The sequence below is a fragment of the Acyrthosiphon pisum genome, chromosome A2 (assembly GCF_005508785.2).
Source record: "Acyrthosiphon pisum isolate AL4f chromosome A2, pea_aphid_22Mar2018_4r6ur, whole genome shotgun sequence".
In the NCBI taxonomy this organism is placed as follows: Eukaryota; Metazoa; Arthropoda; class Insecta; order Hemiptera; family Aphididae; genus Acyrthosiphon; species Acyrthosiphon pisum.
The window spans coordinates 12,845,970-12,871,262 of NC_042495.1; the positions used below are offsets into that span (position 1 = coordinate 12,845,970).

General features: G+C 27.0%; 4 protein-coding genes across 5 annotated transcripts in view; 3 read left to right on the forward strand and 1 right to left on the reverse strand.

The window, feature by feature from the left end:
* Positions 1-2,607, forward strand: part of LOC100165377 (abl interactor 2) — a 5,033-nt gene extending 2,426 nt beyond the window's left edge. Inside the window, exons 3-6 of the mRNA XM_001946614.5 lie at positions 1,030-1,177; positions 1,298-1,693; positions 1,758-2,321; positions 2,386-2,607. Of these exons, the coding sequence (XP_001946649.1) occupies positions 1,030-1,177; positions 1,298-1,693; positions 1,758-2,321; positions 2,386-2,549 (1,272 nt within the window). The 3' untranslated portion in view covers positions 2,550-2,607. The remainder of the gene's footprint in view (positions 1-1,029; positions 1,178-1,297; positions 1,694-1,757; positions 2,322-2,385) is intronic.
* A 3,547-nt stretch (positions 2,608-6,154) lies between these two features.
* Positions 6,155-8,189, forward strand: LOC100163318. The gene is made up of 4 exons (XM_001946665.4): positions 6,155-6,584; positions 6,669-6,876; positions 6,945-7,182; positions 7,961-8,189. The coding sequence occupies exons 1-4, from the start codon at positions 6,407-6,409 to the stop codon at positions 8,141-8,143; spliced, it is 807 nt and encodes a 268-aa protein (XP_001946700.1). The 5' UTR covers positions 6,155-6,406; the 3' UTR covers positions 8,144-8,189.
* LOC100160658 (glycerol-3-phosphate dehydrogenase [NAD(+)], cytoplasmic) lies at positions 8,103-14,642 on the reverse strand. 2 transcript variants are annotated; one of them, XM_008186273.3, is made up of 10 exons: positions 14,298-14,642; positions 13,020-13,197; positions 11,698-11,838; positions 11,491-11,632; positions 11,323-11,435; positions 11,014-11,244; positions 9,627-9,733; positions 9,469-9,558; positions 8,587-8,619; positions 8,171-8,500 (listed from the first exon to the last, which is right to left on the reverse strand). In XM_008186273.3, the coding sequence occupies exons 1-10, from the start codon at positions 14,339-14,341 to the stop codon at positions 8,473-8,475; spliced, it is 1,107 nt and encodes a 368-aa protein (XP_008184495.1). In that variant the 5' UTR covers positions 14,342-14,642; the 3' UTR covers positions 8,171-8,472. The 2 variants fall into 2 exon arrangements, with proteins under 2 accessions (XP_001945715.1, XP_008184495.1); XM_001945680.5 differs by lacking the exon at positions 8,587-8,619 and having other exon boundaries at positions 8,103-8,500; positions 14,298-14,638.
* Positions 14,643-14,913: 271 nt separating this feature from the next.
* Positions 14,914-22,035, forward strand: Ctps (CTP synthase). Its single transcript, NM_001160709.1, is given in 12 exon segments — positions 14,914-15,662; positions 16,406-16,576; positions 18,383-18,468; positions 18,856-18,987; positions 19,078-19,248; positions 19,309-19,463; positions 20,334-20,466; positions 20,532-20,620; positions 20,685-20,822; positions 20,918-21,081; positions 21,165-21,491; positions 21,558-22,035. Coding segments are annotated over 12 exon segments (1,797 nt in total). The 5' UTR covers positions 14,914-15,496; the 3' UTR covers positions 21,623-22,035.
* Positions 22,036-25,293: the final 3,258 nt, after the last annotated feature.

A 25,293-nucleotide genomic window follows, 5' to 3' on the forward strand; every position in this document is an offset into this window, starting at 1 on the left:
GCACAGGCTGCCGGAGACCGGTCGGCCGTTGCGTTTGTGGGTTCTGGTCGCCTGAACAGTTATATCTGTACAGGCCGCCGGAGAAAATATGAAAACTCGTTCGTCCATCCGGCCGACTGCGGGACTGCGCAGGCGTATCGAAACGTGTATGGGTTCCGGCCGTCCGGCTAAATTTTTAATACAATATAAAACTTGCCGCGGCCGGACAGATTCGCCGGAACGTATGGGGGCGCTGACGTCAGTCCGGCCGACCGGTCTCAGGCGGCCTGTGCAGGCATAACTGACAGGCTGACCGGACCGTGTGTGGCTACCTTAACACAATTACTTTTTCAGTAATGCAATAGTAATTTCATTACATTTTACTTAAAGTAACGGTATTGTAACCATAAACTGTAGAAATTGTATCTATGAAGTAACGCACTAAAGCGTTATTTTCCCACATTATTAAAATAATAGTTTTGGGTGTACAAGCCGATAAGATATCCGAGTCAAATTAAAATTCAATTATATATATTTTTGATTCTGATAATAGCTGACAATATTACTTAAAATTCCAGGAATAAATGTTATCACTTTATTAGCAGAAAAAAAAGAGTTCAGTTTAAAAACAAAATTTAATAAAAATGAATTATGACTTATAACTTATGACTATATAGCCATATAGGTGAAATGATTGTACATTTGTACATAATACTATAGTAGTTCTATTATCACTAGGTCTATGATTGTAAAATATATACATAATAATTGAATCATATGAATTGAATATGGTTCAAAAAAAAAAAAATGATAAAAAAAAGTAATGCTATTTGTACGCACTACTTTATTAATCAAAAAGTAATGTAACGTGATATAATATAATTTTAGGTAATGCAAATGTAATTTAAATAAAAATATTTGAAGTAACGAGTAACGTAATTTCATTACTTTTTAAATGTAATTTACCCAACACTGGTAATAATTAATAAGTACTATTAGTACTTAAGATACTAATCACAAGAATTATATCAATATTTTTTAATTTTATAGAATGTAATGATTCATAAAGAAAAAGTTGCCAGACGAGAAATTGGTGTATTGACAGCAAATAAAACAACAAACCGTCAATATAAAATCATTGCACCTGCTAATCCAGAAAAGCCTATTAAATATGTTAGAAAACCAATTGATTTTACAGGTATCTACTACTTTCTGTTTTAAGAATATAAATATATTATGTAATGCACATAACTAATTTAATGATTTAGAAATCATTATTTTAAAATTGTATGTTATTTGTATACATTTTATATTACAGCACTTGATGATATTGGCCACGGTGTTCGTAATACTCCCCGTATGGTCCGTCAACCAATTTCCAATAGTTCCAGTGCTTCAACTAATATGTCATCTGTTGGTCCTGCTCCTACAATCAAACCACCTACTCCTCCAGCAGTTATACGAGCAACTGGATCATTGAGTAAAGGGTCTCGTGAATATCGTACCCCTCCCGCCGTTGCTCCACCACAAGTTCCCAGTCATTATGCTCCTAATTATCCACTAGGCCATGTTAGACGTGAAAAAGGACCTGGTTATAATACTCTTCCTCTACATCACACATCGTCATCTAGTAGCATACAACAATCTCCAATCATTGGCATGGTGCATCCAATGCAGCAGTCGGAACAACCATCATCTTTAAACTCTATGCCTCGTATGTGAATTTAAATTTGTAGTATGAAGATAACCTATAATTATTAATCCATATTGTGTTTTAGCTCCACCGTCTCCTCATACATTAAACACAAGAATGGGAGTTGGACCAGATTTGTTGGACCATCATCTCCATCAGGCTCCTTTTTCATCAAATACTGACCATTATCGTTCAAATACTTCTCAACAGTCATCTACAGACCATTATCGTTCAAATATATCTCAACAATCTTCTACAGATCATTATCGCTCTAATACATCGCAACTATCATCTACTGATCATTATCGTTCAAATTTATCTCAACAATCATCTACCGATCATTATCGTTCAAACATCCCTCAACAGCCACCTACTGATCATTATCGTTCTAACATTACCCAGCTAACAACTACTGACCACTATCGTGCAAATACCTCACAGTTACCTGGTATCTTAAAAAACTCATCACAATATCATTCTTCATCTGCAGTAGTCACTTCCCCTCAACAGCAACATACTAGACAAGCATCAGCTTCTCCGCCATTACCACCACCTCCAGAAGATCATTTTGGTCATATTGCTGCTGGCCCAATTGTACCCCAAGAACCTGATCTTCCAGGATGGGTTCCTAAGAATTATTTGGAGAAGGGTAAGTTTAAAATTTCTTAATAATATAAATTATATTAAATTTTAATAAACTATTTATATTTTAGTAATTGCAATTTATGATTATTATGCTGATAAAGACGACGAATTAAGTTTTCAAGAAAATTCAGTTATTTATGTCCTAAAGAAAAATGACGATGGTTGGTGGGAAGGTGTAATGGATGGCATTACAGGCTTATTCCCAGGAAATTATGTTGAAGGCTGTAAATAAAGCATATATTTACTTTTTATTTTTATAAAATATTAATAAGCTTTTACTATGAAATTAATATTATTATTACCAAAATATATAATAATATAATAATATGATAATGTTTTATTATAGAGCTATAAACAAAATAAGTTTAAGTTTAAATATTTAAAATTTAAATTGAATTTGAATTATAAACGTATTTAATATTTAATCAAGATATAGAATAGCTTTGAAACTTGTTAATATTATTTTATTTCAATAAGCGTTCTTTAATAATTATGTATAATGACTAATTATAATATTTAATGTATAAACTATAAATTAAACTAATTCATAATTAATGATGGATAATATAGCGGTATGCCTGTATCAAATCATTATAAATTGGTTAAATAGTTAATAGACCCGTTGAATATTTCTTTACTTTTATTTATTTTAATTGCACGTTAGTATTGAATATTTAATGTTTTTATGTATTAATTAAAAAATATACTTCAAATTAAATAGTTATAAATATTTATTGCACTTAGTACACAAGTTTATTATTTATTTTATTTGTATAACTATTAAATTACATTTTTATAAATATTATTTATGATTTATTTTAAAGTCAATTGACTACTGAAATAATTTTTATTGAAAATATACAATATAAGTTATTACAATGATTTATTAATATTTAAAATGATTACCTAATTAATAAATTATGTATCTATTTTATTTTGTTTTGTACCAAAAGTAGAAAGATGTTTCATGTAAAGTGAATGGGGATTTTGTAGTATATTATGCTTCTTTTCAAACAACATTTTCTAAATACTAATCTATAGAATATACTTATAAATTGCTTAAATTTTTATTAAAAAAATAATTATAATTTTCAAAATGCAGTAGAATTGAGCCTAGTTATGTTATTAGCTCTATTTTAAAGAGAAACCTTTTGATATTATAAAACTATTTAGTATTTACCCCCCCACAACATCATACTATATTTTACTGATTACTAAAATTAGAAGTTATATAAAATGAATACCACATTTGTATTTACTCTTTAGTCTATACATTCTTAAATCGTATATTCGTATTATCTTAATAATTAATATCCAATTCAATGTTTGGAACTCTTGATTAGCATGTTATTTATACAGTGTATAATATTATATAGCCTATAATCTTAAGTTCCCAGAAAGTCGGGATCCAATTAATTTATATAGGTGTTTCTGAAGTATACATGGGAATATTATAAAATAATCTTTATATTGGTCTATTTTCAGTGTATAAAGTGATTAGTATGGACTTCAGAGTTCGAACCACTATAATAATTTATATAGCAGTGTATTAATACTGTTTTAGTTAAATGATAAGAAAATTAATTGCATGGGATCTTCATGACTATGGCTATAGATCTCAAAAACTTTCTAAAATGTATTTTATATAACAATAAAAAATGTAGGTGTAATATTAAACATTTTTTTAGATTTAAGATTCTGAGTGGAATGATGAATGTATTGATCTTAAAATGATGTGTGTTTATTTTTTTTTTGTATCTGTGTACTTGATAGTATAGTAGTCGAAAAAGTGCTTATATTTTAAATTTCAGTATCTTGTTCGATGGGAAAGTGAATATTTTTGGTGCATTGGGGAAGTCAAAATTCCCTATAGTTTTCAAAAGCAAAGGGGAAAACAACATGAGAATTAAGAAAAAATGGGAATTTTTACGCAAAATCGATTTTGGTTTTTGGTGTAACTCTACAACAAATAAACGCATATACCGGTCATTTATATTTGCATTTTCTGTACACAATAAAATTTTCAAAATATTTTGATTTGTTTTCAACTGTTGAGGAACATTTTCAGTTTCCAATTTTATTAGTCTTTTTTTTTCTATGAATGTCAATAAAACATTATTTGTTGGGGAAAATGCATGACAATGTAATACAAGGTTCCTACTATATTGTTACAATGACATTTGAAAAATATTAAAAATCCTTAGTCACAGTTTTTATTTATAAGCATTTAAAGTTCAAAAATTGATAAAATATTGGAAAATCACGAAAATTAGAAAATTATTTTGAGTTGAAAATTCATAAAAATTGTTCTTTTTAAATCCAAGATTTGAAAATGTAATACAAGATTCCTCATAAGTTTGTCTACCTTTATCAAAAAAAAATGTCTACAAGCTAATCAAATAAAATTCTTATGATAGTTTGATATTCAAATTTTTACTACATTGGATATTCACTCCATTTTTCAAGTAGCGGTTTTATTATTTTATTGTTATTCAAAAACAAATAAGTGTAGAATGTAGATACATGAAACATTTACTGAATGATTATATTTTCATTTTCTATACACCATAAAATTTTGAAATTTTTTTTTACTAATTTTGAGGTGTTTACAGTCATTTTTAAATTTTTTTTTCGATAAATATCAATAAAATTTTATTTGTTAGGTAAAAAAACGTGAACATTTAATGCAAGGCTCCTGATATATCGTTACAATAGCGGTTGAAAAATATTAAAAATACATAGTGCCAATTTTTTTTTGTAAGTATTTAAAGTTCGAATTTTGATAAAATTTATCCAATTAAAAATGTAATAATTATTTTGTAGTTAAAAATGTATAAAATGTTTATAGCTAAGCTAAGGATAGAAAAATTAAAACAAGATTTCACATACATACCTTATATATAAATTACTTTGATTTAAAATGTATTTTATTTTATAGCCTCTTCTATTGCCTATTGGTTCTAACTTCCCTAATTAACAAAATTACACTTCCCATTTCATACACTCCATAATATCCTTTTCCGATTTACCTTATCACTTTAATATATGATATACATTTTTTGTTTCTTTTTGTAATTGTTGAGATATAATAATTTATAGATTAAAATCTCATTAATAAAAAAAAAAATAAAATTACTTTATTTATCTTAATCATCAAATATACTTAGTAATATCATAGGCTGACTGACCGTTTTCGCTCAGAATCGTTTTTCTTGTACAATGATATTATATCATTGAATTCAAATTTAACACCATCCATTACAGTGACCCACTTGTAACCTACTGTAAAGCAGAGCGACATCCACTTACGCACCATTTTTAATTTTCTTAAGTACTTATTTTATATAGGTAAAAACAATAATAGTTTAAACAAAAAGTGTACCTATTGTATGTGAAAGTATAATTATATGTAAAATGTCACGGGGAAATGTTTTGTACTCAATTATTCCTCATACGACATTAAACAAGGCTAAAATTCATATTTACCACATAGTAACTTGGAGTGGCCTTGAAAATAATGATTTTCTTTCCACATTAATTAAAAATATGTATTATGCGCTAAGAGATAAACACTAAACTTGACCTTTTATGTAAAATATGCTATTGTTTGTTGTTACCTCAGAGTTACCTTATTAAGTTGAAGTTTAAAAAATTGCCTCTATAGGTACTTGAAAGTCTATGATCATTGATCAATCCAATCATTGACCTATTATAAAACCTATTTATAATTAAAGGTCAATGAATCCAATTTATTTTTATTTACTATCTATGTTTACATGACGTGAACCCGACGTCTAGGGCTCGATATTACGAAATGTGATAATGGTTATCAAACACTAAACAAATTTATACTATAAACAAGAATAATAATATTGAATTTTATTTAGGTAGATTCCAAAATTCGATAATATGCGTAATGACTAAAGCTGAGTAATGCGTGTAGTGTGTACATAACGAGTGTAAATGTTACACGAAAATCCAACACTCAGAACATTTAAGACCAAAATCGCTGTTTGCATTAAGCTACTATGTAACAGCCGTTGGTAGGTACTAGGTAGATAGGTTGTAGTCTTTTTTTTCTAAACAAAAATGATTTTGACCGCCCCAACGAATGTTGCATCGAAAAAATCTCAATGCATAGCACTCCTCGTACCCGTCTTTTTACCAGCAATCCACATACTGATTTTGGAAAAATTCTGGAGCGATTTCAATGTGAACGTCAACAAGGAGCACTGTACATGTTCCTGTTGGGACACGGTGTTCAAAGGTATGCGTAGCTCTACGCACATTAGTATGTGTGGTTAAAAACCAAATTGTATTTGTCTTCAGAGAAAGGAGTTATTTGTTTTAGGTCCTTACGAAGCGGGTGTTGCTAGATATAAGCATATGTACTTCAACGCTACAGACAACACGTTTAAAATTTGGGTTATTACGGCAGTTTGCACGATTGTGTTGTACGAATGTGTGAAAAACATTGTCAGGCTATGCTTTGACAAGCAGATACGCTACAACATGATGTTGTTGTTTATTCTGTCGATGTTCTCTCACTATTACTCGTGGTTAGTTGTACACAGTGTAAGCCTTCTATTTACTAGCTGCTAAGCTATGACATTGCAATATTTTCAAGGTGGTCATTTGTTAACTATTGGAACGACGATTTCTATTCACAATGGAATCATCAGATATTCTTCACTGTTACTGAACTGTATTCTACAGGCATTCTTTACACAATATGCGATCGCAGAAAAGAAATAAAGAAATTCCATTTGTTTTCTATCATTGCTGTGGGCTTAACACATATGTTAGCTGCTGGATTTGATCAGTTTGTTATTAATGTAATTGGAGGAAGTGGATTCGCACATCAAGTATGATATTTTACAAATAAATAGTATTGTTAGCCTAGAACAACTATATTATAGTATATAAAATATAGCTGTATTGTATATTTTAATCTAATCAATGGTACAAGTTAATGTATCTACTTTTACTAGGTATTTACTATTGGTATCAAGTAAATGACCTCATCCAATGTGAAACCGATACAGCTTAACTGTAATCAATCCACTCAATTAATCATATATTATAATAATACAAATTCATACTGAGAAAATATCATGTTTACTACATATTAAAAAGTATACACATATTGGATAGTCATTTTTATCAAACTAAAAAATAAACTTAAAATTGAAAATGAATGCTCTATAAGCAAAACTAATTTTTATTATATATTTCTAGTTTTGTATATTTTTAACTTGTTATTTCTACTATCTGAACAATTTAAAAATCAAGTTAACAACGTTTTGTTGACATTTTGAACAGTCAGAACTTTTTTAACGCTTCAAATGAAAGATACAATTCTTTTGAAAGAATCCCATACTAAAAATAAATCATCAATATACTATGTTAACTTGATTTTAATCATCTGTAAGGGCTTGTTTTACAATCATAGTTTAAACCTCAGTTAAGCCTAACCCACTGATTTTACAAGTTGAATTCGGTGGTTTAACCTTAGTTCAACGATTGTAATATGGGCACTAAGTCAGATATACTAATGTATAATAAATGTACTAAATGTTTGTATACTAAGTTTTTATGCTTATCATATTAATTTTAAGTTACTTAAATTTTTTTTATTTTTAGGTGATAAGAGATCTCTTTTTGATGATACCAGATATATTGAATATTATTATACCATTATTGGAAATTAAAAATCGAAGATTAACCACCAAAAATCGCTATGCAGATGATCCAAGCAGTTTTAAAGAAATATTGTTACTAGTAATAATAGTGACCTCTGGGTTGATTATTGTTTCGTTACTTTAATACACATTTATTTATTTAACTAATAAATCCTATGCATATATTTATATTTTGATTGCCTTAATACAATACAATTTGGTAACATTTGAAATTGGTGCATTTTTGTTTGAGGTAGTGCAAAAAAAAACTGTTAACATTTAAAAATGACACATGTGACATAAATAAATAATTCTACATTATATAACTTTAACAAGAAAGATATGGGACATACTGACATAGATGTGCATTGTGAGTATTAATTGTATAAACATAGTATCTAACTCTTGCAGAAATAAAGTCATACATGATGTATCATGTATGACAACCTAACAATGTTGGAAGAACAATTTCATTTATTCTCCATCAGCTTGTTCAGTTTTTCTAAAAATAAAATAAAACAACACAAATGTATTAAACAAATTTAGATTTGTATTTGAATTTAAAAAAATAAGAATTTTTATTCCTACAGGTTACATTTGTCCAGATTTAATTTGTCAGACCTGTAAATATTATATAAATACTTTTGTTATTTTAAACTAGTGATTGGCATGCATGAAACATAACTAATATTTAAAAACAAGAAATCTAGTGTATAGAAATTAAAATTTTTTCTCTATAGAAATCAATTTTTAAAAGAAAACATAACATACTGTTAAGATTAAAAATAATTAAGCAAAAACAATAACAAAAATCATTAATAATTAATGCACATCAATAAACAAATATATATAACAACGCATACAACATACATATTAAAGGAAGTACAAATAAAAATAGATTACTTGACTAATTTTACAAATGCATACAAATCTAAGATTAAAAGTTGAACAAATTACAATTTAAAAAAAAAAAATTAGTAAAACCCAGGCCCCGCAGTTCAATTGAATCTGATAATATGCAATTAAATACAAACATCTATTCAAATATTAAATTATAAAATAAACAGTTAAACAAGAATTACAATGAAATTAACTTTTACTATTGTTAATGAAATGAAATGCATTAAGCTGAACAAAAACAATATTATTTACTACCTAATAAAAATAAATTTTACTTTTAAACCAAACTTATGATTATGTTTGATAACTATTAATTAATAATATACACATATTTAACCAGTAGTGTATTTATAGGCATTGGTTCCTTGTGAGCCATGTTTATACACACATTTTTATATCTTAATCATTATAATTATAAAAAGATAAATTATATTATTTTTATAATTTTTAAACAAAATTACACTTTTTTCTTTAAAAATCCTAAATACACCACTATAGTTTATTAATTTATAAATGTTAATAGATTGGTGGCTACAATATATGGCTATCTAATATATATATACAACTTACATGTTTGTATTTAATTTCATTTGTTCAATTAAATCACTAGGCTTTAATTCTCCAATACAAATCTTATGGACAGTTGTAAACAATGGGAAACTGAAATAAATTTAAAAAATAATTGAATGCATACATTATTTAAAAAAAAATATAATGTTGAATCTTACTCATTTTCCATATCTTTATTTTTGAGCATAAAATTTACTTCAGCTGCTGTGATTGGTCCTTGAAGTTTTTGTCCATTTAACATTTCTTTTTCTAGTTCTTCAATTGACTAATAAATAATAACATATACAGAAAATCAATTATACTTAATGTAAGTGCGACTGAACATTTAAAAGTTACCAGAGATTTTATTCAATAACATTTTGTCCTATTCATTTTGTCCAGGTACTTACTGTTTACATTAAATATACGTTTTATCCCAAATTCATAAATAGTTCATTAAGAGGACGCTTCACCCACATAAATTGATATTTGCCAGTTTCAATAGTGTGCTGTCAGTTTTGATATCAGAGTGAATTGACCTATTATCAAACTTTTATATAAGAACATTTTATGTGTTCTTCCTTTGCTTTTTTACGATATATTAATTTTAAAATGAGTTATGAGTATGTAAACTATTATTTGTGTGTAAGACGGAGATAACAATATGTAGGTGCAACGTCCTCTTAAATATTATAGGAAGAACATACATACTGATATTGAACTATGGTTATATTGTTAATATATTGACATTTTTTTTTAACATTGGTTCATTGTGAAGTGATGGATAACCAATTAATTACTATTTGTTTTCTCATAAAATTCAAACTACTAATGAAAACCATTTAAATTCTTTTGGTGTAAACAAAATAACCACTATCATCAACAATAACATATTTTTCCAAACTCATAAATATTTAATTAAATGTAATTTGAATAAGATTTACATTTCACACACAGATATGAACTATGATTATATTAATTTTTTTTTTATTACATTGGTTCATTATGAGGTAATGGATAACTAATTAATTATTATTTGTTTTCTTATGAACTTCAAACTTATAATAAAAACTAATTAAATTCTTTTGTTATAAATAAAATAACCACTATTATCAACAATAACAGTCAGTCAATACAAATATTTAATAATTATATTTGAATATGTAATAAACAGCCATAGTGATTGAATTCACTATACAACAAACACAGTATTTGACCATCTAATGGCAGACGATTATGATAAAATATTAAAGTAATAAATAATAGCTGAAAAATACCAAGTAATATGATATGTGGGAATTATAGAAGAAATATAATCAGGATTATATATTTTTAACCAAACAGTACACGAAAATTAATCCAGGATAAAAATAAATTAAAATCCTAATCTATAAACTATTTTTAAATACCCATAATTCGTAAGAAAAATTTTACTACAATAGTTTGTTAACAGGAAATAATTAGTTCTTAGCTCAAAATATCTTCTAAACAAAATAAAATTTGACAATACCTTATTTAAACTAGTTTAAATTGCTATAGAAAATAAATTATATAGGTTTTATTTACCTTTCCCGATGTCACATAAGCTTCAGATACTTTTCTATTACGACCACCATAGCATGTAGTGATTAAATCGGCAACACCGCACGATTCTAGGAATGTACTAAGTCGAGCATGAGAGTAAAATTTTTCAACAAATTTAATCATTTCCATAAGACCTATTCGTATTATGGCTGCTTTAGTGTTGTCTCCTAATTTCAAACCATCAACAAAACCAGCTCCGACAGCCACAATATTCTAAATACACAAATAAAAACATTAACGTATATATTATAATAAAAACAATTATTTATTCAATGAACTTGAGTTTAATACTTTTAGTGCTCCACAAGCTTCAACAGCCTCAACATCATCAACAACAGAAACACGGAAATAGTCAGTCTGGATTACATCTTTAAGAATTTGTCCAATTTGTTTATCTTTACATCCTAAATAAAAATATTTGTTAATATAAATCAAACAATTTATATAAAAGTAATTTACCAATAGTGGTTTCACTAAATTTTTCATCAGCAATTTCATTGGCCAAATTAGCACCCATTAGTACAGAGACTTCAATTTTTAAATGTTTTTTGATAATTTGTGAAATCAGAGCTATTCCACCACCTTCTGCGACATCAAATCCCTTTAAATATACAAATAACATAAAAAGATTGTAAACAACAAGTCTTACATATTGTCAGTAAATACTTTAATTAAAGAAAGTGCAGTAGCAGAAGGTTTTATGAATCCTTCAAGGCTAGAACACAATTTTGGTATGAACTGATGAGGAACAACAAATACTAAAATATCGGCATCTTTGGCTGCTTCGGCAGCATCAGGTACAGCAACCTAAAATTGTTTTTAACTTATTACAATACAATTTTTAACAATTTTAAATAAAATAAAGTGTTGGTAGAGATATATAATAGCCTAATTAAATTTGAAGTACAATAATGTACTTAACAAGTTAAATACTAATTGTCAGTAACTATTAAATTTAATGAAGTTGATTGAATATTTAATTCAACAAGTTTCTATAATATATATCAATTAAACACGTTGTATATTATGTTATAGTGAAATATAATTTTAGTTTTAATGACAACTTAAATGTAATACTTCAGTTAAAATTTAAATTTTCAGTAGGTAGTAAATAAAAATTAAATATATTTTATTTTATTATTTATTATTTTTCATTACAAAATAAGATTTATTTACAATCTGTATTATAGTAATACAATAAGCAAATGAGATAGAACGAAAATAAAAATAAATAGGACAGGAGAGAAGAAGACGTCTATTGGCGGCACCCCGGATAATATATTTATATTGATTTTATATCAAATACCCACCAATTGAGTTAAAAAAAAAATAATGATACAACTAGACTTATTTTGCAATGAAATATTTAGTGGGAGCAAATGTATAATTAATTTTAAAAGCTAAATATAATTTATTTTTTACAATAACTACATTACACTACATGATAAATAGTAAATTTTATATTGCCAAGCCATTGGCAGTAAGTCAAATAAATATGAGAGTTAAAAATTAAATGACATTGAAGATAACTAAATGTCCTTATTCTTGTCATTGTCATATATTTACATACCTACTGTTAAAAAAATACATAATAATTAATTCTACACTATTTGCGTAAATTTAATTACCTACATTAATTATAACAAATACCTATTACAGTTTTGCCTATAGGTACATAACATAACATAGATATTTATATTAAATGTAGGAATAGAATGAAATGAATCATATTTTAATTTAATTTAAGTTTGTTTAATAGTATTAGTTAATCAATTCAATATTTTTTTTATTATTTGCATAATCCCACTTTAGTTCTTATTATTCTATTTTATTTATGATTAACCATGGAGGTTAATAGAAGTACACAATGGCTAATATATTATTTTTATTGAATACCTATATCCTAATGTTATTTTTGGGAGCAAATTGGTTAGAGTCCAGTATTATTTTATTACAAAATAATAATGATTAATTCAACAAAAACTTACAACATTCTCAGGGAGTTTCTTTCCAGGTAAATACTTCACATTTTCATGAGTGGTGTTGATTATTTCTGTCAATTTTTTTCCTTCAATCATTTCTTCATAAACCCACATATTAACACAGGAATCAAATGAATCCAAGCGGGCTGCATTTGAACCAATTATTTTTGCGATAGCTGAACCCCTATACATTAAATAAATGACAAATTATAAAAGTTATCAAACAATGTTATATTAATTGTATTTTAATTTAATCTAAAATAGTGTGTATTTCCACAAAATATATAATCTACTCAATGAGTACATTTGACTTATATTATAATACAACAGAACAGTTAACAAATTGTCTGGATTTAAATGAATATTAACATAAGATAATAGTACCACCATTTTATTTGTTTCGGTTTATTTAAAATATTAAATAGGTAGGTAGGTATTTGTAAAATCATTTTATTTAAAATTTATATTAGGTAATTGGTACTTGAGATAAATAGACATTAACTCAAAATATTTTAAATAATATTAAGTAGGGATAAATTAATAATTTAAGATAATATAGACAAATTGTATTGTCCAACACCTTTCCATATTAAGCAGGATATTTTAATAATTTTCTTATAAAAATAATCACTAAAAATTCAAAATCTATTTTTTTTATTGAAATTCTCATATTTACTTATAAAAATAAGAATATTATTTATTTCTCAAACTTTTATGCTGAATATAATATTAGTACATTACTATCAAACAATAATTTTCAATAATTTATGATGACCTTTTAAATATGTTTCAATGATGTACAGTGTACACACATTGTTGTGTAGGTTGAACATTAATTAATAAAAGGTTTAAAAACATTGGCATATTAAAATAATTGGTTTAATCAAAATACAGAGTATTATCTATCAAAGTTCAAAAAACAAAACACTATATTAGTTATATAGACATAATATTATGCTATGATAATAGCAATATGAAGAAATTATTTAGAAATTCGCTAGATTAAACCGGTTTAAAATTATCCCACATTATCCCGCACCGGGATAATGAACCATATAAATGTATGGTCCAAAAATTCCGGTGCATTATTTTTCACACCGGTTTAGTCTAGCGAATTTCTACTATAATAATGTTGACTGTGAGTACCAATGAGTGCTGAGACAGAATATTCATTTTTTATAAATTGTTAACATGGATAAACTTAAAGACATTTTTTGGTTCATTAATAGATAATTTTTTGATCCATTCAATGTAAATAATCATTAAGGCAACAATGGTACATACCAATTTCCAGATCCTAAAATGCAAACTTTTTGTTTGGACGACATGTTCGGTATACAAATGAAGTGGTGTGTTACGAAGAAAAAACTTTAGCAGTCAACGGGAAGACGTCAAGTGAAACTAAAACAGATAGGTATTATAGACTATAGTAGCCGAGAAATTGTGAAAAAAAAATGTTTGAATATTATATCAATAAGCTGATCAGCCTTCTTATCATTTGAACACGTTCGTCCTTGACCTTCGTGGCTTCGTGGCAAAGATAATTTCAGTGAACCAATTTGAAGTAGTAGGAACCGTAAGAAAATAATCGTACGACATAACGCCATAAATCATGACATTGTTATGAGAGAAGACACTGACATGGCAGCAATCTGCTCACGCACCACAAAATAAATGAAATCAAAGATAGCAGGGTAGGTATATTAATTATAAGCAATAATAATTTTTAAACAAATACCAGAGAATTTCAAAATTATTATCACCAAGCAACGATATTATCTATGTAATTATTATGTAACCATAGGTATTCCGTGCTGTTACCACTACGATATAACATTATAACCATGATAGAATATGATAAAAAGCAATAACCTAAAAATGTGTGTTTAGGTTTTTCCGCGCTTTTCGCACGCCAAACAAACGTTGTCGACCCTCACCCACTGGTGTACAATAGTACAATATATAAATTATATTAGAATGCCATGCTCGTGCAGACAAATGTCGATTTTGCATTCCGTAATCCGTAATCCGGTAGTGGCGTGGTCTATTATCTATTTAACTGTTGTAACTTGCACTTTGTAGACGTCCTCGTTGGCTATTAAACGGTGAAGCGTCGCGGTTTTGCGTCGCAGCGTCATCCCCTGTCATAACTCATAACCACTGACGCCATCGCATGAATGTTGTGCACTTGTGCAGTCTGCATTCTACGATAGTATTCTCAATTAACAATTTCCAATTATAATCTATTGTCGACATCGTTGTGACGACGAGGACGTACGATCAATTATTATATCGAAATAATTATAATACCCGTTAGTATTGTATAATATAGATATTAACTACTTTGCAACCGGATCTCCGTGCCGTGCCGTTCGGTCGTTCAGTGTGTTGGTTCGCGCATCTGTGACGGTTACCACCTAGTGCATTTACTACGGTCGTCCTCGGCGTTTCTCGATTCTTTTTGACCGGAAGAATAATAAACCATGAAATACATTTTGGTCACCGGCGGTGTCATGAGCGGCGTGGGCAAAGGCATCATCGCCTCGTCCATCGGCACGCTTCTGAAGTCCTGCGGCGTCCACGTGACGTCCATTAAGATCGATCCGTATCTGAACATTGACGCCGGGACATTCTCACCTTACGAACATGGTGTGTGCGTGTAACGATCAGAAATCGGTTTTATGTAACTCATGAACAATGATCATTTAAGAACCTTCGAAATGTGCCCGAAAAACAATCTCATCCGTATGCATAGTCAACTTATAATTGACTATGGATACGGGCATGAGTGTCTTTTGAATACGTATTTTTTTAATACAACCTTTACCTGCTAATACTCTTTTTTTAAAACTTGTATGACTGTGCTACAATTTTTTCTCATTCAAACATAGGTACATCAAATTATTTCCTCAACGCTTGCCTTCATAACATTCAGACATTTCACCACATGGCTAATGTTTTTTTCAAGCTTTAAGAATTAAGAGTTATAGGTTTTTTGAATTGGCTAGTTACAAATTAAGCGAGAAAATCAAATTCCAAAATATGTAATTATATACATTTTTATTATTGGCAATTTTTTTTCTCCAAGGAGTAGGTACTATTATAATATTGTGAATAGATAAATTGTACAAATTTGGTTGTAGAACAAACGTGGAATTATAAACCATCTCTACCTTGGTATACAATTTATAATTGGAATTATAAAAATAATGTGCTAATTAAATTGTATGGGTATACCTACTTAAGTTCCTTAGATCGAGACTAAAATTTCTATCTAATTCGACACAATTTTAGAATACTTACTAGAAAACATTTGAAATTGTGTATACTTAATTAATTGTTCACTTTGTGTGCTCGCATAAATTTAAACTGGTGATAATTTGTCTTTTTAGGTGAAGTATATGTGTTGGATGATGGTGGTGAAGTTGATTTGGATTTGGGCAACTATGAACGATTTCTTGATGTCACTTTGCATAGCCAGAACAACATTACAACTGGCAAAATATATCAAGAAGTTATCAATCGTGAGAGACGCGGCGATTACTTGGGAAAAACTGTCCAAGGTATCTTCGATTTCTAAATGGTTTAATACTGAAGATTTTTTTTAAATTTTTACAAAATGAGTACTACTCACTAAAATAATTAAATGTCTAGATATATCTGTATACATATCATGAGATGATTTATGTAGGATACTGAAATATTTCTTGTCATGCCTACATCAGTTAAATTTTAAATGCCAGTTGAAGCGTAGGAAAATGACTTTTTTTCATCCAGTGAACTGTAAATACATTTTTGCCTTACAAGCAAAGAAGTTATTGTTCAAACCAGATTAATGTAAATCAATTTATTGATACTTTTTGTCTAATATATCAAATACTAGGTGGTAGGTGGGTTACTCCTGTACTGGCTGTACTGTTCTATGAAATAGTTTGAATCTAGACACCGTAAATGTCATGAACAGTTTATTATACAGCTGTGTAATATAAAATAGGATGTGTAGCCAGTGTGGAAAGGCAGTTTCCCCTCGCAATATATACACTATAAAAAATAATGTGTAGAATCTGGATATATTTTTTTTTTTTAGAATTAAATGAATACAAGTATGTGTCTTGATTTTATTATCAAACATACCATTAAAAAAATATTTCATACAGAACAATTAATTTGACCCATACAATTATCAATATTTTGGTATTTATGATATCCATTGTATTATCTTATACGTTATAATAATCAATTATATAATATAGAAACATTATTAAAACTAATTTCTTAACTTCTGAATAATACATTCATAGTTTAAAACAAAATAATGAAAAAAAGGATTATAATAAGCTTTCATATACAGAATTGTGTTTATCACTATCAATAGCTTTTTATAATTTATGTTTTTTTATTCAAGATTTTTTAATTAACCTAAACTAAATTAATTATCAAGTTACTAAAAAACTTGAAATAATCAGTTTATAGGAATAGTTTATATAAATACTATTAACTTGTATTAATAATTTCCATCCAGCAAGTTATGTTTGTTTACTCTACAGATGGGTCTTTACCCAAAAGGAGTATAATATAATTACTTAGCAAATACTTATAATATAACCACTGAGCTGACAAAAATTGGTCATATCTGTTTATCTCTCACCTTTAAACAGCTTTCACCCCAAATATGAGATGAGGCAGGAATGACCCTATAGTTCGATACAAGAGTGTAAGACAGGCATATGGTCACCAATCATTGTGAAATATGACAGAATGCCTAAGTGGTCCGTTGGTGTTTGGCAGCATGTTTAAGAGTGGTTTACTCTTATGCTGAATATGTTATAGTTGGTGGTCAAGAATTTACTAAGAAAAAGAGGTTATATTTAATATAATTAATATGATTTTAAAAACATTAATTTGAATTTTCTTTATTTCCAACTAATAAATACTTCTGTGTTTGTTTTAAGTATTGACTTAGGGATTTGTATTTATAATCATAAACAATATAATATACACACTGTATATATTTTTAAGACTGCTTATATGGTTTCTAAAAATGCAATATAAAATATTGATTTACTATTTTTTTTTAATATAATTAACTAATGTCTAATTGGATATAAATATTTAAAAAAAATTAAATTAACATGTTAAAATATTTTTTTAACTATACATTCTTCTAAAGTGATTTATATTTGCATTATCGGTATTACAATGAATGCTTTATCTCTACAACAATCTTTAAAGTTGATTCATAATTTTTATATACGTCTGATTTTGAAAACAGTTATATTTTATACAGTTCAATAATTGTTTTCAATTAAGATATTAATTAATTAATATAATTTTTACAAATTGAAATTTATTATAATTATAATTTTCAGTTATTCCCCATATCACAGATGCGATACAAGAATGGGTTGAACGTGTAGCCAAACAACCAGTGAGCGATGATAAAGTAGAACCTGATGTAAGATTATTTATAATATTTAATATATCTCTAGTGATGTTTTGTATAATGCATATTTTTACGTATTTGTTAAATAAATAATAGTTTGCATAGAAATGATCAATACTTCATCTAAAATAATTGTAAATGTATATTTATTCTCATACATAGAAGATTAAGTACTAAGTCTAAATTATAGCAAGTAGGTTTAACCATATAAGAATATTTTTTATTAATTAATTAGGTAATTTTTAACAAACTTTTTCCAGTACAAAAATAAAATTTACAATACCAGTAACAGCAACAGCAGTTGCTATACACATCACTGAATATACTTTTCATATTAAATTATACCCATTAATACCTACTTAATAATAATAGTAATAATAATAATTATTATGTTCTTAGGTTTGTGTTGTTGAACTTGGTGGTACAATTGGTGATATAGAAAGTATGCCATTTGTTGAAGCTTTTAGACAGTTTCAATTTAAAGTAAAAAAGGAAAATTTTGTGTGTGCCCATGTCTCATTTATTTTACAGGTACATAAATAGTTATTGTTATATCATTTATAATTATTCATATTCCATTAGAATATATTTTTCACTTTTATAATACATTTTTTTCTTTAGCCTGGTGCGACTGGAGATGATAAAACAAAACCAACTCAATCCAGTGTTCGTGAATTAAGAGGCTTAGGTTTAACACCCGATCTTGTTATTTGTAGAAGTACAAAGCCATGTTCTAATGTTGAACAAGTTAAAAGGAAAATATCAACTTTCTGTGATGTAGCTTCAAGACAAGTATTTTTAACCTATTTGATTAGTATTTGTTTTTATTCTTACAATAGTATTTTTTTTTAGGTATTGTTTATGCATGATTTGGATTCAATATATAAAGTGCCTTTATTTATGGAAAATCAAGGTGCTTTAGAATTTTTACAAGATCGTTTAAATTTCCCTATAAATGTGGCTTATAATCGGATTTATATGAAACAGTGGAAAAAACTATCTGACAAGTATAATTCTTTAAATTATTACTACATTCACAGAAATATTTTCAAATTAAAAATATTTAACAATTCTAATTTTTCTTATTGCAATAAATAAAAAAAATTATATCCTGAAACTATAAATAAAAGTATTGGTAATTATTTTAGAAATAACTTAATAGAAGTTATAAAATTAAGTTCTATAATCGAAAAAATTAAAAACACAAGTAAAACAAATATAAATTGATACATAAGTTTTTATTCCATTTGTGCACTTTTAAATATATAATTTGAAGTAAGTACTTAACTAGAATTTTAGAAACTTAATTTTGTAATTAATTTATTAAACAAAAAACCAAGTCTTGTATTATAAACATTAATGGTTTATAATTTTTATAATATGTGTTAAATACTGAAATCATAAGTAAATGTTTTTAGTACCCTAAAATTAAAAATTTATATTTTATATTTATAATTTATTTTTCATTATTTTTGAATGGGGCAGTGGCGTGTTGAACTCATTTTTGGTCAAGAGCAAAAATGTATACAAGATTACCCACCCACCCCTTTTGATGTTTATAACAGCATTTTAACTCGGCAAATAAGTCTAAATTAAAAATTTACAAAATACAATATTGTATGCGTACATTTGTAACAATTTGTATAATTGGATATGATATTTGAATATTATATTATCTACAATATACCTAGTCACCTAGGTGGCAGGGGGCCACCCACCCACCAACAATTTTGAAGGAGCAATTACTCCTAAATAATACCTTCGACACGCCACTGTATGGGGGCTGTGATAGGTGGGCAATAAATTATTGACCTGTCACAAAAAAAAAAAAAAATATACACAAAATTTAAATATTTTTTATATCTAATTATTTTCAGAATTGACAGTTCTCAAAAAGTTATAAAAATAGCTCTAGTTGGTAAATACACACAACTTACTGATGCATATGCATCAGTTTCTAGATCTTTGATTCATGCTGCTGCTCATATCAACCATAAAGTGGCTATTACAGTAATAACTTATTATACTCTAATATCCTATTTCAAACAATATTTAACTTTTTATTTTGTTTATAGTATGTTGAAGCTGCAAATCTTGAAACTGAAACTAAATTATCAAATCCAGTTGATTACCATGAAGCATGGCAAAAGTTATGCCGTAGCGAGTAAGTTAATTATTTATACATGTTTAACAAATTGCTTATATATTATTTTATTTATCATTAATAGTGGTGTAATTGTACCTGGAGGATTTGGTACTAGAGGTGTTGAAGGTAAAATAGAGGCATGTAAATGGTGTCGAGAAAATCTTAAACCATTTTTGGGAATTTGCCTTGGTTTGCAAGTTGCTGTTATTGAATTTGCCAGGTACTTTTTAAAGTATAATTTTTAAATTATCAAATATGTATAAAGTGTGTTATAAATTAATATTAAATAACAATAAAATACTTTAATGTTCATAGAAATGTATTACATTTGGAAAATGCTGATACTACTGAAATAAATTCTAATGCCAAAAATCCATTAATAATCGAAATGCCTGAACATTGTCCTGAAAATAAAGGTGGTACAATGAGGCTCGGTAAAAGAACAACTGTCTTTAAAAAAGATAATTCATCTATTATACGTAAGTAGTACTCAAGGGTTAAAACTTATTTAATAATAATTTTATAAATATTTACATTTCTGAATAAATGTTTATAATTTTAGATAAACTCTATGGTGGATTTGAAACAATCGAAGAAAGACATCGTCATCGTTATGAAGTAAACATTGATTATGTAGAACGTTTAGAAAAAGCTGGTTTAAAATTTGTTGGAACAGATACAGAAAAAGTTAGAATGGAAATATGTGAACTTGATGATCATCCATATTATGTGGCTACACAATTCCATCCGGAATATTTAACCAGGCCATTAAAACCATCACCCCCATTTTTAGGTTTAATGTTAGCTTCGAGTGGCAAACTTAAATCATATCTGAATAATGAATGTCGTTTTACTCCAGATGAAAGCTGTTCAGAGGATGAATGCAATGGTAATTTAATACATTAATCAAATTAACTTTCTTATGTTAAAATTATAATTTAAATCCTATATCTAGATGTATCATTCAAACTTCAAGATCTTTCAATGATGCATTCAAGTATCAATAATAAATCTGTATGAGATTTTGTTCTAAACTATGATTCAAATAATATTACTTTTTCTACATTTTTTTTATCATTTAAATTTGCAACCATTGATTCAATAATATGAACATTTAGTTGTTTATTCATTTTTGTTTTATTTTGAATATTGGATCTTCTTATTTTTATTATATTGTTGTTTAGTATATAAAAAATAAGTAACTACTTTTTATGTTCATTTATTTGTTTAATTCATATAATTGCAAAATAAAATGTTAAACATGATAAAAGAAATATCGATCAAAATTTTTTTATCTTATTATTTATACAAACAATAATTTAATTAATTTAAAATAACAAAATGGTTTCCTGTAAAATAAGAATGTATTTGAAATAAAATATATATCATACATAAAATATGTGTTGTACTTACATAGATTGTGATTTGTAGCATTTGTATTTGGTTTTTATTAGTCTTTCTGGACATATCCCACTCTCGAGTTAAAAACATAATATTTGCTTCAAATTAGTGATTAATATAAAAACATAAAGTTAAATATAGAATCAAATCTTTTTTACTAAACCATGCCATTTTCAAATACATTAATGTTCAACTCTTTTTTGTGCTGTCCACAATTTTCTATTTTTTATTTTTTTAATCATCAAAAAATACAATATAAATAAAGTACTTGAGTATATTAATAGCTTCTAATATGCTTGTATGGGAGTAGGAAGTATCAGTTAAAATATTTTCTATATATAATAGCATAGATTATGCGGTTTAGCTATATGAAAAGACAATATAGATAATAATTATTATAATAATAATTGTAATAACAAGCTAATGGCCATAGTTGCCTGGCTTAAGTTCAATAAATAAAAAAAAATTGTAATAATATAGTAAAATATATTGATAACAAATAGTTATTGGATATAAACATTACAATATACATAAGTACATTGATAATTAAACACATTTAATATTTTATGCTATGAAATCCCATACAGGTTACATATTTAGTTAATTTAAACCGAAATTGAATAATAAACAATGATTCATAATAATTAATAATGATATCATCAGCTACTAAAATAGTCTATTGTACCTTTCCTTTATCTCGATCTTGAATTTTAAATTATTATAAATTGTTTTAATATATTTAGGTAGCTCCCAAATAATACACGATTAAATAGTTTTATTCCTCTATAAACGTAAAAATGTTTTATTAATTAGTGTTCATATAATTTCATAATTTGTAAATTTCAGCCTATTTTTTTCTATGGATATTTTATAATACATTTTTATATAGGTATTATTAATACAATAGGTTGAACTAAATTTTGCCTAAAATAAATAACATATGTTATATTTATTTAAGTAAGTGAAATGTTTCAAGTTTCTATGAGTGATAGTTTTTGAATTATTATAAAATAATAAAAATAGTTCAAAGATTTTCGATTCTGAGCGGAGAGATGAATGTATTGTTTTTATAATAATGTGTGTTTTTTATTTTTGTGAGTGTACACGATAAGAAGTCGAAATAATGCTTTGATTTTAAACTTCAATATCTTGTTTGATGGAAAAATGAATATTGTTGGTGCGTTGGGGAGGACAAAATTCCCTATAGTTTTCAAAAGCGACGGGAAAAACCACATAAAAATTAAGGAAAAACGGGAATTTTTACCCAAAATTGATTTTGGTTTTTGGTGCAATTCTAAAACAAATTAACGTATATACCTGATATTTTCACTGGTTGTTTATATTTGCATTTTCTATAGACGATAAAATTTTCAAAAAATGTTGATTTGTTTTGAACTGTCGAGGAACATTTTCAGTTTCCAATTTTATTAGTCTTTTAGATTCTGAGCGGATCGAGGAAGCTATTAGTTTTACAATGGTGTTTATTTTTTTATTTTTATACTCTGTATACAAAATTTCTACCAGAAGGAGTGCTTTGATTTCAACATATCGTACCTTATCTTTTAGGAAATTGGATCAAGATGGTACTTTAGATAGGTTATTTTCCGATTTTCTCAATAGTTATTTAATGCCACGGGAAAAACCACTGAAAGATTACTCAAAAACGCTAAAAATGGGATTTTAATTTCTAACGCTTTGCTTATCACCATAGAAATGAATAAAAAATTATAATATTATAATATTAATTCAACTTACATGATAAAATAAATAATAACAATATAAAATATCCAGACTGACAAACCGTCTCAGCTCAGAATCGCTTTTCTTATACAATGATATTTTATCATTGAGTTCAAGTCTAATACAACCCATTATACAATGACCCACTTGTAAGCTATACTGTACAGCAGAGCGACACCCACTTACCTGTTTTATTTTTTTTTCTATGAATGTCAATAAAACATTATTTGTTGGGGAAAATGCTTGAAAACTTAATACAAGGCTCTTACTATATTGTTACAATGACATTTGAAAAATATTAAAAATCCTTTAACACAATTTTTCACAATTTTTATTTATGAGCATTTAAAGTTCAAATCTTGACAAAATACGGAAAAATCACGAAAATTAGCAAATTATTATATTATCTAAGATTTGAAAATGTGATACAAGATTCTTCATAAGTTTGTCTACCTTTATCGAAAAAAAAAATGTCTACAAGCAATTCAAATTACATTTTTATGAGCGTCTGAAGTTCATATTTTTACAATATTGGATATAATTCACTCGATTACTCATGTAGTGGTTTTGTTATTTTGTTGTTATTCAAAAACGAATAATAACTGTTAATACATGAACATTTTACTGAATATTTGTATTTTAATTTTCTATACACCATACAATTTTGAAATTTTTTCCTTCTTTTTGTGCTGTTTACGGGCATTTTTTTAGTTTTTTTTTCGATAAATATCAATAAAATGTTATTTGTTGGGTAAAAAAGCTTGAAAATTTAATACAAGGCACCTGATATATTGTTACAATAGCAGTTGAAAAATATTAAAAATACATAGACCCACATATATTCTTACATTTTATAAGAATTTAAAGTTCGAATTTTGACAAAATTTATCAATTATTTTGTTGTTAAAAATTTATAAAATTTTCAACTTTTATAGCTAAGGATTGAAAATTAAAAACTAGGTTTCACGTAAATAGGTTATATATAAATTACTTTATCTACAATAATATCATCAAATATAGGTACTTAGTACAGTGGCGTAGCTAGGATTTTTTTCAGGGGGGGAGGGGAGGGTGATCAACTTTTATACTTTTACACATTAAATACATACTAACACAGATAGCTGAAAAGTGTTAATACTTATAGGTACAGTGGCATGCTCATGGGGGGGGAGGTAAGGGTTTATACCCCCCTCCCCCATTGTCTTTTTTTGCCGACCTACAGAAAACCTCTTATTAGTTATTACAGCTGTTTTAGATAGATGAGATATAATAGATTTTATTTAGATGAGTCATTAATTTTTTATTAATTATTAATTTTATTCATTGAGTCAACAAGCTTGAAATTTAATACGAGGCTCTTAATATATTCTTACAATAGCAGTTGTAAAATATATAAATACAATCACAATTTTTTTTTATAAGCATTTAGTTCGAACTTTGACCAATTACGAAAAAGTCACGAAAATGTGCAAATTATTTTGAGTTAGAAATTCGTAAAAAATTTTATTTTACATTCTGAGTGGAACGATGAATGTATTGATTTTACAATG

Excerpts from the sequence above, each read along its gene's own strand:
- LOC100160658 (XM_008186273.3), bottom strand. The coding sequence starts at position 14,341 with ATGTCGTCCAAACAAAAAGTTTGCATTTTAGGATCTGGAAATTG. Across the intron at positions 11,839-13,019 it reads AGAAACTCCCTGAGAATGTT|GTTGCTGTACCTGATGCTGC; the intron begins GTAAGTTTTTGT and ends AAACAATTTTAG. Across the intron at positions 8,501-8,586 it reads AATCTGGACAAATGTAACCT|AAAAACTGAACAAGCTGATG; the intron begins GTAGGAATAAAA and ends TTTTATTTTTAG.
- LOC100163318 (XM_001946665.4), top strand. The coding sequence starts at position 6,407 with ATGATTTTGACCGCCCCAACGAATGTTGCATCGAAAAAATCTCAATGC. Across the intron at positions 6,585-6,668 it reads TTGGGACACGGTGTTCAAAG|GTCCTTACGAAGCGGGTGTT; the intron begins GTATGCGTAGCT and ends TATTTGTTTTAG. Across the intron at positions 6,877-6,944 it reads TTCTCTCACTATTACTCGTG|GTGGTCATTTGTTAACTATT; the intron begins GTTAGTTGTACA and ends AATATTTTCAAG.